Source organism: Numida meleagris, chromosome 13 (genome assembly GCF_002078875.1).
Source record: "Numida meleagris isolate 19003 breed g44 Domestic line chromosome 13, NumMel1.0, whole genome shotgun sequence".
NCBI lineage: Eukaryota > Metazoa > Chordata > Aves > Galliformes > Numididae > Numida > Numida meleagris.
In genome coordinates, this window is record NC_034421.1 from 7,741,558 (window position 1) to 7,754,121 (window position 12,564).

Genomic DNA, 12,564 nt, shown 5'->3' on the forward strand with positions numbered 1-12,564 from the left:
TGTGCATGCCTAGGTAAAAGGTTACTGGAAAGTTCAGCACCTGTCAATATTCCTGGTTCTCTTGTTCGTTCCTCATCTTTACATTCATCATCATCCCTTTCAACCTCTCCACTCAATTCTCTTTCACAATCACTTTCTCAGTCTTTTGTTTCATCCACTATGGTTCCTCACCAACAGCAGCCTCAGCCTTTGAAGTCAGAGCAGAATATATTAGGCACCTCGGCCTCTTCTCACAACTCGTTAGGTAAGTAAGTTGAAGGCTGCACCTGGTGTGTTTTAAGAGGGGGATCAAGGACAGGTGGGAGGGTTCAGCTCGCGGCTTTGCAAATCTCCCATGACTTGATCTGGAAGACAAAGCCCAGCTATTACAATTGTTAACATTGCTGACAATGGTGTTAAATGAGGTATGTGGGAGAGAGTTCAAGGAGTTAACTTTTCCTTCCTAAGTTCTTGGAAGAGGAGATGTTTACTTACGAGGCATTTGAAAGGGGAAGACATAGTAGGCAGCAAGAACACGTTTCAGCTACAACTTTTGCTAAAGGAAAATAGAGAGGAAGAACTAAAATGATGTATGAACTTCTGGGAGCAAAGCTTTTTGTATTTAAATATATTCCCACTCTTTCTTCTCCTTTTGTGGACTGTACTCTCTTTTATTAAAAGCAGCAAGAAAAAAGCATGTGGTAAGTTTCCTGAATTGCTCCACAACTACAAATATTTTCCACTTGTACATTTCTGAAGATAGTAAAATAATGAGTCTTGCAGGTAGAAGTATATGTTTTGCGTTTGCTTTGCATTTTCTTAGTTCTGCATGTGAAACGTTCTGCAGCAGGGTGTACAGACATTATTTTTTGTTTTACAGGTTTGAATGGTGTTACGGGGAGCATATGGGACTTTGTAACTGGGAATTTTTCTCCCAGTCCATCCCCAGTTCTAAGCAGTGGCACTGCCCCCTCAGTAAGTTCAAACAGCAGTGGGAACGAACTAACCCGAGTTAGACAGGAACTTGATGATGCCAAGAGAAAACTAAAACAATGGGAAGAATCTTGGCAACAAGTAAAACAGGTATGTTAATTTGTGGTAGCATTACATCTTCTCTGGATTTAATAAACATGCACCTCCAACTGTTTTTCCTTTTTACATATTTCATTATCCTTGAACCCAGAGGTTTTTTTTCAGCCTATCAAGTGAATAGACCAGGAATGATGTTCCTTCCATCTCCCAAATGAGCTGGCACCATAAAGGAAGCAGCCCCTTTAGTGCTGAACAGCAGCGTATCTCAATGTATAGTAATTAAAGACACACGTTCCCTCCTGTACCTCTTTCAGTTGGCAAGCACGCACAAAAAAAGAAGGCTTGCTGGTAGCTGTGGCTCTCCTCTGCCACGGAGGAGCAAAGTAGCTCTGCTGCATCGTGGCAGGTTTTAATGTCTCCTGACATTGAAATTTGATCACGTTCCATTCACAGAGCTCCATAAATGCGACAGTCGGATAAGTAGGGAAAAACATTAAATTGACCATAATTACATCGTTGTATCTAAAATTAGAAGTCACCTGCACCTTTGAAGGCTTTTGAATTTGCTCTTCCATTTTTAATTTAAAAAATATTTTTTCTTACATTCTGGAAATTGTTTTCTCTCAGGCATGTGATGCGTGGCAAAAAGAGGCTCAAGAAGCAAACGAACGTGCTGATGTTGCATCTGCTGACAAACAACTTGCTCTTCAGAAGAAGGAAGCAGTGGAAATGAAATTAAAAAAGCTGAAGGTGCAGTTAGCTGCCTGCCTGTCTGCTGCATTACCTTACATGGAAAACTATGGAGACATAGAAAAAATATCCTTGCCAAAGCTTCGTTCCTTACAAAGCCGGCTGCACTTAGATTTAGGAACAATAGATGAGGTGAGTTTCTTCGTCTGTGTAACTATTTTTGCTTAACTAAAACTGACAGCTCAGTAAGCTTCAGTGAGATACATATACCAGGTTTAATTTCAGAGAGCATCACTGATCTCAGTGTTAAGTTTTTCCTTTCTGGATTATATGATGTTCAGAGTTCTCAGCCTGATAGATTCTTCTAATTTTTTGATCAGCTGTCAGAACAAATGACAAGCAATTCACAAGGAGTCTGAGGCTGATTAAAAAATAAAAACGATTCCAAAAAAGCTTAAATTGCCAATATTTCAGCCACTACCTAAATAAATTAAAGCCTTTGTCATAAATAAATGTAAACAATTACACATTATTCACTTGTTTAGAATGTAGGTGGTGAGGTTCTGCACTAGGAGTTTGTATAGTCAGAGAGGCCAGTGCAGACTTGGAGCATAGAACCACTGACAATCGACGGGACCTCTGGAGATCGTCTAGCCCAGTGCCCCACTCAAACAGGGTCAACCTGAGCAGATTGTTACAGCCTGGCCCAGAAGTGTTTTGAATATCTTCAAGGATGGAGATGCTGGAACCTCTGTGGGCAACCTTTTCCAGTGTTTGACCACCCTCACTGTAAAAGTGGGATTTCCTGTCCTTACCATTTGTGCCTGTTGCCTCTTCTTTCACTGGATACCATCAAGAGGAGACTATCTTTTTTACTTCCTCCCACAAGGTATTTATACACATTGATAAGATACCCTCTCTTCTTTCAGACTCTCCTCATGTCAGATGCTTCAGTCCCTTAGTCACATTAGTGGCTATAATGTTGTATTCCACCTTCTCTCCAATCCAAACTTAGGTTCTGCCAAAACATGGGATGCTCTTTTGCTGTCAGATGCAGAGCATTTCTCAGGGCTGTCAAAGCTTTGAAATTCATATGCCACTCCTCTGAGCGTAATCAAGGGAGGTAATGACAGTGCACTGCTGCAGGCACCAGAAGCCTCATTCCTACTTGAGGCTGTCCTGAACCTAGCTTGGTTCCACATTACATTTTATTCTGCAGTCTCAAAGGGCAGCAATACCACATGTGATGGCAGTTCTTTTTGCTTTGACTGTCACAGGACAGTCCAGACAAAAAAAAAAAAAAAAGTAATATTTCCTCCCACTTACTGGAGCAGTGTGCCATACTCCTGTACCTTTTTGTACTTTATACAGCCATGTATTCTCTGAGTGCTCCTCCTGTCCAGTGCCATCTGCATCAGCGTGAACTGTTGCCTTGAAGAAAAGCCAGGCTCTCCTTACGAGACATTAAAACATAATTAAAGTCTTTGGCAATAAAGTAGGTAGATGAGACTTGCTATGTGTCAGGCTCGTGTGCTAAGTGCATTTGCATTAGGGATCACTGTTGTTTTTCTCCTGATGGATTTTAAGTAGAAGCAAAACAGTCCTGGAATCTCCAGTCTGAACAAAGTCATTAGATCCTGGGATAGAAGTCATCTCAGCCAGACTGGGCTGTTTAGAACAATTACCAGCCTTTACAGCTGCTCAGCTTCTCAGGTTTCCTTTACCACTGTGGCCTCTTCTCACCTGTCTTTTCCTTCCAGGAGAAAGCTCCTGTCTTAGTGCAACACACAGTGCTGGATGCTTCTCTTAACCTGAAGATGTCTCTCTCAAAAATTAGCATAGCTTTTAGATGCCTTTCACTTCTTCCTGTCCCCTAATAAGGTTGACATGGTTTACTGCATCCTCCCCAAAGTCTGCACCTGTAGCTTTATTCAAAGGATAGCGTATCTGGGAATCTTCCATTTTGTCTTATTCCAAACACCTCTCACAACCTAAAAGAACATAACAGTACTTTGCAATGTCAAAACAAGGAAGTGCATGGAAATAAAAAGGCTTACTTCTCCGTTTTTTCTTGCTTTGCATCACTTATCCCAATGATCCAGAAAAGCTGCAGTCCAGAAGTGCTGTCCCAGGTCATTTATTTTCTAAATGCACATCTGCTCCTCCAGCTGCTAAAGGTTGTGCATGCTCAGATCATATGACCCTCAACTTGGCTGTCCATCACGCAAGAACATTGTGCTTTGTGTTGGTAGAGTTATTTTCAGGACAGCTGAGCGTAAAATTGCTAAAACACAACTGTACAGTTTGGAATCCTTTTACTGAGTGCAGTTATCATCTTACAGGTCATTTTTCAGCTTCAGTCAAAGAAGTGTGCGGTGTGTCAAGAAGGCGATCGTAACATTGTCCTGAATCCATGTCAGCATTTCATACTTTGTGATCACTGTGCAGCTAAACAAGAAGAATGTCCCTGCTGCGAGAAAAAAAATAGTCTCTGGTAACATACAGGTATCATGTTAATGAATTAAATATATTTTATGCTTTTGTATTTTGTATAAAAATTATATAAATCACTGATAATTAATCCATTTAATAGTGCTAGACTGATTTCCGTTTTGATGTGAGAAGCTCAGTTCCTTTGCTTGCTCACCTTCACGTCTCGATATCAGCCGGTCAGTGAGCTCTATTAGCCTTGAGGTTCTTTCATTCCAGCCCGATCCCATCCCAGTCTTCTCCGGCTCCCGCTCACATTCCGAGTGCGCCAGATACTCAGGTTCATTTGCACTGTAATCATTTTGTAGAAATCTTAGCACAGTGAATGGAAGCATCGATCGCTGTTACCGACAGAGGACAGGTTGGTGGGCGCAGCAGCTGCGCGCTGAGCAGTCCGGTCCCTTTGCCACGGCTGTTGTGCGTGCTGTGCCAGAGCCAGTACTGGGGAATCGGTCTAACACTATGTGTTTACTTTGCTGTTTGAAAAACTATGATTATTATAAAAGCACTTTTTAATTATTTTTTGTTGTTGTTGTTGGAGGATATATTGTAAATTGCTTCAAGCTGCTTTCTTGGTCTTAAGCTTATTTTTTAATAACAATAATATGATGCTTTATATGTGTACTGTGAATTTTAAATATTTCATATGGTTTTACTGTTAAATCATAATATGATTACATAGAAGTGAGAACTTACCTAGATTTTTTACAATTTATAAGTTAACTGCATACTCTGATATTTATAAATGTACCAGTGGAAAGAAAAGCAGCAAGGCACGTGTGCTTTCATATTTAAGGACGTTTTAAATTTTGTGAAACTGATCACTTTTAGCAAAGTGCTGTGCATTTGCATATTTCTCTTGGTTTCGATATTTGTAGTCTTAAACTTTTTGTACATTATCTAACTTGTATGGTACTTGTTGGGAGCAGATACAATCTATGTAGTAACTTTTACCAAGTGCCTATGCCAAATACCCTAAAAATAGCAGAAGACATAAAAAGAGAATTTTGCAATTAAGTTCTATTGCTTAGTTTTGTGTCATACGTGAGAATAATGAGAGTATGTCTCTTGCTTTTATAAATATTTTGAAGTAAACATTTTCAATAATGAGGTAACATGAAAGGAGCTACAAAATGACTTAGGTACGTCATCAGGCAGTGGCACTTTGACATGGTGGTTCTTTTAAAAGGCAGTAACGCACTTCATCCTGCTTGTTGGGAACGTGCAATTCAGGAGGAGAAGTTAATTATTAACTCTAGATGTTAACACTGTCCAGTTTTCTTACGAGGAATAACTGCCTGTGTTATTCCTCCTTCTGTTAAATCCAGGTGAGACACTAGTTCAGCTTACACTGAATGACCTACTACTGTGTTACATGATCTGTATCTCCGTATCCATGTATTCAGTACAAGTGAGCTCACAGGCAGAGAAGAGTTAATCTATTTAAAGTTCTTTCACGTTGAAACAAAAAACAGTGTGTACAGAAATAATTATTGTTGAAACAGATTTTAAATGACTGTGTCTTTGTGGGGCTTTGTGATCTTTATTTGAAGATTTTGTGAGTTAGCAAAAAAAAACCAAACCATGACACGTTTCTGTGATAACTAAATGTACACTGCTGCTTTCCTAAGGCACGTCAGCTTGCAAGAATGTTAGAGACCTTTCAAAAAGGGGGGAGAGAGTTAAAGTATTAAATATATTTTTACTTATTCCTATTTCGGAATTTTTTTTGAAGATCGTAGCAGTCCATTTTAAATAAAGGTCAAAGCTGGGTTTAAAATGTGATCTTGTTGACTCACAGTTTCTCTACAGTTTTTGTCTTGAGAAAAGTATAAAATTAGACTAGTGGCATTTTCAAACACTTCTGCACTTCTGTGTCCTAACGTAAGATACTGCTCTGTTTTAGAGGTGTAGTCAGCCTTGGACTTTGATTAAAAAAAAAAATAGGAACTTGGATCATCGTGTTTGGCTTTAGCTATTAACGCCTGTATGCATTCGTGCAGTCTGTGACAAATTGTGCTTTTGGAACCACAGCCGCATTGTGGGTGGAATAAAGCAGAGTTATTCATGTGAGATATTCGGAACAGTAAGTAAAGCAAAGACTAACGTGTAATTATACTTCGAAACTGTTACATATTTTCAAACAAGAATTTATTTTGGATACCAGTGTACTATATATAACCGCGGCGTGGAATAGTTTTCTGCGACGGCTGTACTCACAAGCGTTCAGAAATGCCTTGAGCAACAGTTTTGCTTTGGTATTTTAAAGGAAACCAGTTCAGCCCACATCCTGCTGCCCGTGTGTTCCAGTCTGTCTCCTAAGAGATACAGAAGGACGGGTTTGTCCTGTCTTGTCAGAGTTTATTGTTCTTTGTGCATTTGCTTACGATCCTACAGCTATTGGTGCTCTCCTTCTCTCTCTCGTTTTAATAATTGGTGCTTTTCCTAATCTGATGACACTAACAAAACCAGAATTTAAATGACATTTTCATCATGAATCATCCCATCGGTAATCACAGTTTGTGTGTGCTGCATTTTTAGGGGAGACAGACTAATATGTCGAGTGTTGCTTTTTAAGCAGCCGTGCGTTTTGTGTTTCACAGTGATGTCTCTCAAAAACAATTGTGCGTATCCTACAGTTATATCAGCATGGAACATTTTGCAGGTGTTCTCTGCAAGCTTGTCTTGTGCTGAACTACGGACACACTCAGAAAACCATCGACAAACAGTTTGGTGGAGAATGAAACAAACGCAGTTGAAAGATGTGTACGTACGTGTGGGGTTCCCAGATGTGCTATCACTACGGGCTAATCCTTAGGGAACTGCTTAAACCACACACGGCAGTCATAGGAAAATATTATAATTATTCTTCACAAAAACGTTCTGTGAGAAATGATACGCAGACTTTTCTGCATCTTAGTAAAAACAAGTCAGCTGCAAAACCAAATAAACGTACTTTTACATTGATACTTTAAAATGGAGGATAATTAGATTTTGCAGTTGACTAGGGATGACTCTTCGGAAGATATCAGAAGGGAAATATGACATTTAAAGTATTTGTCCTTGTGCTATATATTTATTATATTTTAGTGAGGCTAAAATAGAGTAATTTGTTGGATTTACAAAGTATTTTAAGGCAAACTAAATAGATTTCCCAGATGCATTTTGGTATTTGTGATAATTTATGCAAGAGTATTATTTTTCATGTGAATGCCATTCTATTGTCAGAATTATTTTAGCCTGGGGAACAATAGATTAAGATTGGGATTTCTCAGGGGGCTTTACAGTAGGAGCTGTAAGGTAACCGAAGGGACACTAGTTGCAGGTAGCTCTATGCTGCATGTTATTGGTTCGTGTTAGTCTTCTTTGAATAGCTGATTATTAAAGACATACTTATTTTCTTATATATTCCCGGTCAGAGTATTCTAGTATTAAATGCAGGTAGTAATGTTATTACTGTCACACTCTATTTGTGTAACTGTGCTCATCATCAGACCTTAAATACTCGTATTAATTTATGGAAGCTGTTACTGTTTGGAGTGTACGGGAAGAAATGGTTTTGTGAATTGTTCTTGGTACAAACAGTGTAATTGAGAGTGTGTAGTCATTTACTTGTAGTGAACTGTTGAAAACTGAACACTTGTGAAAACTTTTCTATACTATCGCATTTATGCAATGGTTTACAGAAGTCATGGAATTATTTTTATTACTCACGTGAAAATAAATTTTTGATCTTTATTCCTGACTGTGGTGGGGCTCGGGTAAGGGCGTGCAGGGGCCGGGAGAGGGGTGGTGCTGGGGGTACCGGGACCGGGACACCCCCCCTCCCCCCGGCGCTCCTCAGCAATACCGGGGCGTCCCGCTGCTCGCCCCGCCGCACGCGCAGCCCGGCCCTCAGCTGCTGCTCCCCGGGTGCAGCGCGACCCCGCCCTCAGCTGCGGGCGGTTCCCGGGGCGGTGCCGCGAGCGGCGGTGGCAGCGGAGGCTCCCCGCGGTGCTGGCGGTCGCGGCGATCGCCGCCGCAGAGAAGCGACGCTTCTCCAGCGGGAAGGAAACAACGCGGCATACCGCAGGCCGCTCCGGCTCCGCCGGGCTGTACGGCCATCGCTCTTCCACGCGGCACCGCGCACGCGTGCCGCACGGCAGAAGCGGCGTTCCTCCTCCCGCGGCTACGGCGCGGTGTCCCCACGCGGCACCGCTGCGCGGCGTTCCGGCAAGTAGAGGCGGGCGCAGAAGCGGTGTTCTCTCCCCCGCGGCGGTAGCACGGGGCGCGTTTTCTTGATCGTTTCGTCTATCTGCTGCGCGATTCCCGCTGCTTCCGTGAAGCCCTCCGGAGCCCGCCACGCCGGTCCCGCTCGGCCGAGACTCGCTGCGAGAGCCTGCGTGAGTGGAGCGGGGGCTGCAGTACCGCGTGCCAACCCGCAGGCGGCAGCAGCGGGCGTCGCGGTGCTCGTGCTGCGCTCCCGCCGCTCCTATCCCCCAGCTGCTCCGTGCGGATCGCGGCGGCAAAATGCGGCGGTGTAAGAGCGAAGCGAGGCCGAGATCACCTCCTGAGGGGGAAGGGGTACGAGTCCATTGAGAAATCTACTCCTCCGAGCCCGGCTGCCTGGGGTATTCATAGCTTAGCATTGCCCATGCCTCTCCGTGAAGTAAAAGCTGCCTTTACCGCTACAGCTGTGCAGCTATTTCCGTTTCATGCATCACATACTTTTACATCCGAAATGTAACGAGATTGTCAGCTGCAAGCTGATTTTCCTTGATCCACCCATGACACAGAAGGATTTTACGTAAGTAAGTTCTGTGCTTAGCTCTGAGTAGCCCTCCCTCAGCAATCAATGACTGTGCTCACAGTAACTGCAGCTGAGACAGGGCAGGTGGGGCTTCACTTCTGTGAAGCTGTAGCCACCATCACTGGTACAAACAGCACCTGCACACGGACTCACCTGCACTCTGTCCAGTCCTAGCACTGAAGCTGGCTCCAAGTGCTGAAAATGGGACTGTTACATGAAAGACTCCACCACTTGTGCTGTTAGTAACATATCTGACAGATGCTGTAGCAGCTTTTTCTGTTAAATTTGTACCTTAAAAGGAAAGTGAATGTAGAAAGAATTTACTGAGACAAAAATACAGTAGCTGCAGCTACAGCCATCAGCCTGTGCAGACCGTTATCATGTTTTCCACCTGACTTATTTGCCCTGTCTCATCTGCTACTGCAGCTCCTGAATTTGTACTCGCCTTCAATAACAAAAACAGCTGAGATAAATCTGCATAAGTGGAAAGCTCTGTGGCAGCTTTAGTAGTCACCATCATTCACCTCCCAGCAATTTTTGCAAGTAGGCTGAGCACAGATACAGATAACAATTGTCAAACAGACTTAAAAACCTGCCCCAGCTCCACCTGAAACATAGCTTAATCCAGCTGAATTTTTAACACTCTGTGTCCAGCCTGGGCCTTGTTTTGGGAGCTCTGCCCTGCAAGGTCTGTCTCTGTTCACAGTGCAGCCTGGCAGCCCATGATACCCAACCTGGGGTGCCAGTCCCAAGCAGTAACAGTCAGGTACTGCAGCTTCAGAGCTGTCAGTTACCGTGTACTGCATACAGGTCAAATCATAACCATTAATGTGCAGACATTAGCAATCTTTTCCTAGAACAGCATTTCCTAGGACACTAAGTACTTTCATATATTCCAGTCCAGACATTGTGAAGCATGTCACATTTAACAGAATTAGTGGCACACCATTCACTAGAATTTGCCTTCACGTTACTCTCCTTTTTTTCCCCATAGCTCTATTAATGTAATGCTATAATGTAATGGAAAGTACAGCAATAATAGCAGGGTGGCAAAGTCTTTGGCTATAGCAAGTGAGGACAAGCCCAAATACAGCAGCTGTGGGCACAGAAACAAAGGAAAAAAGCTGCTTACCTTTAGAAGGTCTCAGGTACACAGGAACCTCCAGCAAGAGATCCCCTCACCTCCACTGCCAACCCTTAAATGAGGTCTGAGAAGGGGTGGATCCTGGCTCCACCCCTTCCAGTCACTCAGGTGCATTGCACACACCTGAGCTCCCCTGGGTTGGCCCTGCCTTCCCACCAGCTGCTCCATCACTGGTTCAGGCCGTGACTTAGCATTTCTGCTACAACTAGAAATTCAGCTATGGAAAGATAGTAAGAAGTTAAATATAGAGTTGATTTTTTCTGTGGGCATGTTTGATAAAACAGAATGACACACACACACAAAAAGTACTAAATTCATAATATTTCATACAGAAACATTAATTAAAAAATCAGAAACTTGGGATGAGATGACATTTAATTTGTGTTTAGGTAGAAATACCTATGAACATGTAAATATTTGGTTCGCTATTTTGCCTCAGACCCATGAAATTAATTCGAGGGACCTCATTTGCTTTTTAACAAGCTCATTAGAATGCCTTGCTTGCCTGCAATACGCACCTCTTTTCAGCTTTAGATGCACTTTTCTATCTTGTCAGAGATGCAGGATAGCTGTGGAAAACAACCAAGATCCAAGTTACTTAGCTGCAGCTATGGTGAATTATTTATGAAGTTACTTCAGCCAAAAAATTATTTCTAAAGGAGTGTTTCATGTATGGAAAGGCTGTAATTCTAAATAGATAAGTATACAAAGAACACTAACTAACAATGAGCCTAGGATTCATAGAAAATGGAACAACATAATAAGAACTTGCACTGGCTTTTTAGTCCAAGCCCTCGTTCTGCAAAGGCTGTGGTGCAGCAGATCCTCTTTCAAGTGCAGAATGGCAGGGTCATGGCTTCCAAGAACTCTTTCGTGTTTGTTAGTACAAAATTGAAGATGGAAAATATAGCAAGAAGGTATCTTCTGTGTCACAGATACTCCTGTAAATTATACCGATCTATCTTATTCCCCTCTATTTTTAATTAGGGTTGTATTTAATTGTAATTCTCTGAAAAGCAAATGAGGTCTCCTTTGGCCTAATGGAGATCTTCTAGGGAGACTGATCATACAAATGTTAAGAAATACACTAAGAACAACACATACCTGATTTTTGCCCTGTGATAACTTGGATCCTTGATGCAATAGGGTCCCTTTTACTCAGACAAGCTCATACTGTGTTGTGGCACAGGCTGGGGCACTCATATTAAAACAGTTTTTCCCCACAATGTAAAGCTGTCTATATAGAATTCTCGTAACAATTCAGGAAGAGCTGATCTATAACGTACAGATTTACCACTCCAGCTCCCAGGACTGCACACTACCGTTCTATCCCATGATATAGCCAAAGCCACAGAACTGCACAGATCCTCATTTGTTGGTAAGAGCTGGGCTGAGTGCAGCTTTGTCACCCCAAGTGGTCACCCTGTCTGCGCGACATGTGGCAGTGATTTTGACTGCAGCAGCCTCAGACAACTCTTGTGCTAGGTTATGACACTCTTAATTTCTATCCATGCCACAGGACACAGTTGGGTTCATGAAAGAGTTCTGCTTTGGCTCAATTTCAAGCAGGTAATATTCATGCTTTTATGTGCATGGTGCCCTACAACAACTCTATTGTGTTAAGGGCTTCTACAGTTTCTTCAGTGCAGCTGTGGCTGTCTTTGTCTTCATCCCACAGTCTGTATGCTGCATAGGATCATGAAGGAGAGGAAGCATCGGGAAGTTAAGTGTATGCCTTCTAAAATTTGTTTGACTATCAGGTTTTCCATCAGGTAGGCATTCTCCTGTAATGCCCACAGCTTTTCACCAGGGCATTTTTGTGCCGTGCATATGCCTGACAATTGGTATCTGGAGGTGATGCAGGGGCTGCAGCACAGCAATGTGAATGTGTGCAGGCTGATGGTCTCCTGGGGCTCCTACACACTGATGACACAGCCTGTACAATGTGGGGTTAGAGGCTGCACACTGTACTAGGAATAACTGGGGAAATGCTAAGGACTTGGAACTAAGAGAATCCTAAGAGCCGAGGGATGAAGATTGAAGAGGAGGTATTTTCACAGGGAAACAAGATTAACCATGACATCAAATACCACAGAATTTTGGTAACTCCTCCAACACAGAGATGTTCTTAAACAAGTGTTAGTGTTTAAGAAATGTTATAGGACAGATTCATAGAAGTCCCACACTTCTGTCCTGGTAATCACGGATCTTGGTATTTATGGCTACAAAATGAAATAACTGTGCATAATCCACTTAATTTCATTTTGTTTCATCAGACAAGTTGCAAGTTTTGATGGTAATGAGAAATAAATGAAAACCCTGGGCAGAATTTTGACATTTAAAGTTACTTTTGTGTTAGAATGACAGTACTATCTGACACAGAACAATGACCCTGACTTCTTCCTTCACTGCAGCCCATCCCAGGTTCTCAAAGCAGCTC

At 42.5% G+C, this 12,564-nt stretch overlaps 2 protein-coding genes across 8 annotated transcripts in view; one reads left to right on the forward strand and one right to left on the reverse strand.

Annotated features, from left to right (window-relative positions):
- The window catches only part of UNKL (unkempt family like zinc finger), a 35,109-nt gene extending 28,863 nt beyond the window's left edge, over positions 1-6,246 (forward strand). For 5 of the 7 annotated variants that reach the window (XM_021411122.1, XM_021411123.1, XM_021411121.1 and 2 more), the window contains 4 exons: positions 14-244; positions 860-1,062; positions 1,639-1,893; positions 4,044-6,246. In XM_021411122.1, coding sequence (XP_021266797.1) covers positions 14-244; positions 860-1,062; positions 1,639-1,893; positions 4,044-4,199 — 845 coding nt within the window. In that variant the 3' untranslated portion in view covers positions 4,200-6,246. Of the gene's footprint in view, positions 1-13; positions 245-859; positions 1,063-1,638 lie in introns of all 7 variants that reach the window. The other 2 variants (XR_002443025.1, XM_021411124.1) reach the window with 2 other exon arrangements.
- On the reverse strand, positions 7,871-11,562 carry LOC110405921. Its single transcript, XM_021411754.1, has 3 exons — positions 11,547-11,562; positions 10,113-10,157; positions 7,871-8,740 (listed from the first exon to the last, which is right to left on the reverse strand). The coding sequence occupies exons 1-3, from the start codon at positions 11,560-11,562 to the stop codon at positions 7,902-7,904; spliced, it is 900 nt and encodes a 299-aa protein (XP_021267429.1). The 3' UTR covers positions 7,871-7,901.